This window comes from Schistocerca serialis, chromosome 2 (assembly GCF_023864345.2).
Source record: "Schistocerca serialis cubense isolate TAMUIC-IGC-003099 chromosome 2, iqSchSeri2.2, whole genome shotgun sequence".
Classification (NCBI taxonomy): Eukaryota; Metazoa; Arthropoda; class Insecta; order Orthoptera; family Acrididae; genus Schistocerca; species Schistocerca serialis.
Genome location: NC_064639.1, coordinates 589,015,482 through 589,021,441, shown reverse-complemented (window position 1 = coordinate 589,021,441; position 5,960 = coordinate 589,015,482). Strand labels below are relative to the sequence as shown.

General features: G+C 40.8%; 1 protein-coding gene across 1 annotated transcript; it reads left to right on the top strand.

Moving 5' to 3' along the window:
• Positions 1-3,028: 3,028 nt before the first annotated feature.
• On the top strand, positions 3,029-3,958 carry LOC126456255 (uncharacterized). Its single transcript, XM_050092007.1, has one exon. It carries the CDS (start codon positions 3,029-3,031, stop codon positions 3,956-3,958), a length of 930 nt encoding a protein of 309 aa, XP_049947964.1.
• Positions 3,959-5,960: the final 2,002 nt, after the last annotated feature.

Genomic DNA, 5,960 nt, shown 5'->3' with positions numbered 1-5,960 from the left:
TTACTCTGTTTTCTTAATGTAATCTACATTGTTTATTGCTACAGCTGTGTTACCCTTATGGGCCTTCATAACTGCAACTTTCTCTTTCTCAAATGCATTATTTAACTTACTGAAAACCTGTGTCTAAGAATACTGTGAAATAAAATTGTCTAGCGTTTTACGAAAGAGTACAGTAATATTATCACTAATTCTAGTTGTGAAACTGTCATGAAATTACTATCACTTTCTGACAATACTTTTAGCGATTCGTAGGTACAGCAATACTGGAAGCGATGGATTTGCTGAATTTATGTTACGTGTTAGGAAATTCGGCCATGTAATTTATAAGCAAATTCCCGTTTAATTTCAAAAGGGAATGAGGAGCTTCAGCGTTGTACGGCATACCTTTAGAAACTAGAACAGCCTCTCTTCTGCGCCAATCTTAGACCGTATTACATTTTATAGTGCGATTTCAGCTGACCGGAGGTACGGGTGGCCAGGGGGAGGGGAGTACGTTTGGTTTGCATAGAAATTCCAAAAGTGTGATGGGGGAGTGGAAAAAATGTCTATGTAGTACAAGAAACATCCACAAAGTAAATGCTCGAATTTGTCTACATCTATAGACCTATTACAGGAATGGTGGTGAAAAAGAGACGTAGCCCGTGACAAATTAATTCCCAGACTTTAGTGATCCACTGTTTGAGAATGAGAGCACTTAGCAAATTGCAACAAATTTTACACGTAATTTCAAAAGTTTTTTCTCGCCTAGAACACCTACAAACTGATGAAAGAAAGAAAGTTTAACCGCCGCTACTTTTCTGCTTGTTGTTGTGGTCTTCAGTCCTGAGACTGGTTTGATGCAGCTCTCCATGCTACTCTATCCTGTGCAAGCTTCTTCATCTCCCAGTACCTGCTGCAACCTACATCCTTCTGAATCTGCTTAGTGTATTCATCTCTTGGTCTCCCTCTGCGATATTTACCTTCCACGCTGCCCTCCAATACTAAATTGGTGATCCCTTGATGCCTCAGAACATGTTCTACCAACCAATCCCTTCTTCTAATCAAGTTGTGCCACAAACCTCTCTTCTCCCCAATCCTATTCAATACCTCCTCATTAGTTATGTGATCCACCCATCTAATCTTCAGCATTCTTCTGTAGCACCGCATTTCGAAAGCTTCTATTCTCTTCTTGTCCAAACTATTTATCGTCCATGCTTCACTTCCATACATGGCCACACTCCATACAAATACTTTCAGAAATCGATTCGATGTTAACAAATTTCTCTTCTTCAGAAACGCTTTTCTTGCCATTGCCAGTCTACATTTTATATCCTGTCTACTTCGACCATCATCAGTTATTTTGCTCCCCATTCCTCCTGATAACGACGTCCTCTTGAGTAGTCCCCGCCCGGAGATCCGAATGGGGGACTATTTTACCTCCGGAATATTTTACCCAAGAGGATGCCATCATCATTTAACCATACAGTAAAGCTGCTATCCGTGCAGTAAAATTACCTCCCGAGGCATGACGTTGCAATTTATTACTTCTTTGCTACTAATGGTATTCGACACATTTTAGAGACGATATGCACATATACCAATGAGTGTAGGTGCAAAATTATACATATCATTCACCTACAAAAGGTTCAGGATATATGACGCCATAAAGAATGAGGTGCGTGAAAAACCGCAACATTGTGCATGACGTTGAATATTCCTTCTTTGCCACTAATTCTGTTCGTAATACATTTCGCATTCACTGCTAAATGTACCTACAACGTTATATCATCGTGCGACACAGTACAGAACCTATGACCTCATGAATATTAATCAAAAGACCAGACGCTGCGTGGTACGAGCTTTGACGCACAGGTATAATCTGCGTTTTCGTTTGCTTTCAGTGAGTCACATTGATTAGCTTGACATTTTGCTCTTGTAGCGGTAATGTTGAACACTATTAATACTAATAAAAAGATGTAGTCAGATATTCGTTAATATTAATATTTTCTCTTGATTTACGTAGGAATATCTATCCTACGGGAAGTGAATCTGGATTACAAACATTTCGATTGACACAATTCCTAGCCGAGTGGTGTTCAACAATGCATTCAGATTTCTTTAGCGATACTATATCCCAAATTTGTATGTTTTTGCAGCCATCGATGTTTGCCCTAACGAACTGCTTATTGTGTAGCAAGATCGGTTTTGAATGAAAGAGAAAATAACGTTTGCTTGGACAATTCTCTGTATTGAACCGTACAAAGGAATCAAGAGCAATTACATTAACAGCTGGGCAAGTTGGAGAATTTCACATTCTTCCTTTTCTCAGTAGTAAATGGATATATGCAGTATTACACTTCCACTCTCGTGGAATAATATTAAAGAGAAATTTGATATTGAGAAGCAGTTATTATATAGTGCTAACTTCATTTCACGATAAAGATGAGGTCATAACAGCGGAGTGCTATTTCACCGTTATTAAACGTAGCCTGATACTTGTTATTCGATCTGTGCCATACAGCGATATCAGATTAATGAAAATCGTTGGTAGCGTTTGTTTTAAGGCCAGGGCAGTTGCTAAGCAACGTCGTATCGTCAGCGAGGAACTTATATGGCTGAAAAACTTTTTGTTAGCGGGACACACTGTATCCACGGGGGATGACTTAAACCTACTGACCGTTTCGTGGTCTCCCTAAGATGACAGGAAGATATTAGAGAATAATTCGTTACAAAATCTCTCAGGGTGATTAGAAGTGTTTGCTTGTGTACGAAAACAATCGTTATGCCAATGGATGACGTACCTTTCTGCATAACCCCAGGAACGTGCTACAGGCTGTGGCAGCTCATGGGCATCGCTCCAAAAACCAGAATGCAAGAGGAACCCCGCTGGTGTATTAGTAAATGCCTCGGCAGTTACCTTACAACTTCATCAACATCGCTGATCTTGAGTATCACAGTAAGCATTTTGGATTTTTGTGTATCTTATTACAAAATATACCCCAATATTCCGAAAATCACTATGTTTACAGATGTTCTGACGAAAGTAGTCATGCCTCTTAGATTGATTTCAGGCTTTTTCACCTGTTCGCTCAACAAACTAAAATACTACAAGGGTTTTCTTGATGCCTTGGATCATATTGACGAATTACTGGCTCCAAGCATCACAAATGAAGTGATAAAATTTGGCTATATGACTGTTATAAGTGATGTATTTATGGCCGTGATCTTAATTCTCTCCTCATTTATGACCCTTGGAAAGAGTTTCGGTCAACTTATGATCGTTCAGGTGTTCATAAACAGTTGGGTTATAATCTCTGATTTATTTCTCAAGCAGCAGTTTCTTCTGTCTGTGCTGGAACTGTGGACTCGGTTCAGAACACTGAAGGCTGTCCTAGTGGAGACACTGTCGACACTGGGAGACCCCAGACTGTCTCAGCTGCTGCTGGGCTGGAGCCAGAAACTTCCACATGTGGAACACAATGGCAGACTGCGAAGGCTACAGCAGGCCCACCTGCTGCTGCAACGTGCTGCTGAGCTGCTGCAGGCTCACGTGTCTCCCACACTCACCTTCCACGTTATGTACAGCATGCTGGGCTGCATCTACAGCAGCTACGAATTGCTCGTTATGCTGGTGGTGCCCCAGGCAGTAGATAATGTACTGGCCGTAACATCTGTAAGTTTTACCATCTGCTGGCTGCTCAGGCACGTGTTTAATCTGGCAACGATGGCGATTGCGTGCTCTGCGCTGGAAGAGGAGGCTGTAAAGATGGCCGAGTTATTGAGGAGGGCTGCAGGAATCACAGAGACCTCCCCTGAGGTGAAGGACTTCCTGAGACAAGTGGAGCGAGGGCTTCGTCCTGTGTTCTCTGCATCTGGTTTGCTGAACATCGACCGGAAATTGTTAGTGACTACCATCTCTGCAACAACCACGTACCTTATTGTGCTGGGTCAGATTGGTCTTCAGTCAACATTTGGGTAAGTCTGTTATTGATAAACATGTCCTTGACATGCACCGATGCACAAATGCCTCCTTCGGTCTCCTCTACATACTATAAACGATTCTAATTTCTTTTATATACGCATATATCCATGGTTACCTGTTATAAGTATTTTCCATTTGGCTGTCACTAGTGTTGTTTTCTATTATTAGGACCAGCCTCATCACCAATATCTGTGGCAAAGCTGGATGCAATTATGACTGTAGTGACTGTAGTGCATAGTAGTCATTACTGAAGTCCACATGCATGTACAGTCGAGCTCAAAAGTATCCGAACGACCTGAATTGCCTTTCGCCTCATTCGCATGCAACCCACATAACACAGCTGTCTAGCAGGTCCTCTAATCGCTCCTCGGTACAGTCGTTGGACTATTGAAAATGGTTCCAACAAGTCACCACTAGAAAACACTGCTCTGTATCGCAATAACTCAAGATGTAAAGTAATACCACGATACTGCAAATATCAGGGAACACCTTATCACAGATAAAACTGTCCTTAAGGCTTGTAAGCTCACATTTATTACAGTAAATGACATACCTGAAATGTTACCACTCTCATTATTACGTCAGATACGTAATGCACGTAGTAAGTTCGTAGTATTCATGACTTCCTCTTCAAAGTAACATACCATACTTATTTTTTAACACAAAATGACATTAAAAATTTAAGTTATTCACGGGCAGCTAATTGAGAATATGTATGAACTTCAAATGACACGACGAACCGTCTCGTTCTGCATATGGGTTCAAACCCAGGTCATGCAGGCTAAGCAAAGATTTCGTGACTGACGGTAACGCACAGCTATTCCTGACAGGGCACACAAAGAGTGATATATCTTGGTTTTAGACAGTATCAGTTAGCAAATATCAACTTTAAATTACATAACGTAAACATTTTTAACGTACGCGAATTCCTACCCAGCATCAATTGTCACTGTTAACGAATTACGAGAGATGTTAAATGTTGTTTCTTCACAAGTGACTTACTTGAAATGCCGTGAGGTAAAGCTTTGTGTTGAACAGGGATTCGAACCCAGAACTTATTCGGATTGTTATCGAAGCACAATCAATTGTGACATATTGGATTTTCTCGGCAGTAACTAGATGTAACTGAAATGACGGGATTAAATATTAATGTTTTCGTTCCCAGGACTCCAACCCGCCACCTGTCGCTGTTATATTCTAGAGAAAACGAACGTTAAACATTGGTTTGTTACTCCAGCAGCGACATGTGAGCACGTTTGATCTAGAAATAATATGACGAAGAGTCCAGTGCTGACTGGGAATCGAACCCCACACATATCGTTGTTGACTACACACGAAGAAATGTCAGCTACAGAGATTTTTCTCCACGAGCAGCTTGGAATAACATCCGTGAACTTACAGTGATCTCGCAAATAGTTCTATGTCTCGCTGGGAGTCAAAAACGTCAGATATCGTTAGTGCTGACAACGAATAAAAATACATTAAAAATCAAAATTATTATCCTCCAGCAGATAGGTGTTCTCATTTTAGAGCTTGATAATACATAATGAGAACTTTAGAGCCTGGCCAGGATTCGAACCCATTCACGCGCAATATGTAGAGATGCTGAAGAATATGCAGTTTTGAACAAACAACAAATCACAGTCGAGCTGTATTGTCACGAAGAGATCAAATTCCGCGTTGAGGGCGGTGTGAGTTGTATTCCCAGTTCAGAGCCAATTTTTTCGACGTACAGAAGCTCAAATAAAACATGGAATAAGTGTCCTGTGACCCTACATAGGGTTTGTATCTTCACTAGAAATAAATAGCTAGTATAAGGAAGGTTACTGGTGATAGAGTTTCTACATGTCACCACTCCTGACTTTATTGTGGTTCAACCGAACGTCTACTTGGTAGAGAAGGAATATCATGTTTAATGTGACTCCCAGACCACAATGCCATTATACCTTCTTCACTTGGCTTACCCAGAAGCAAATAGAATCTGTCTATTCCTATCAAA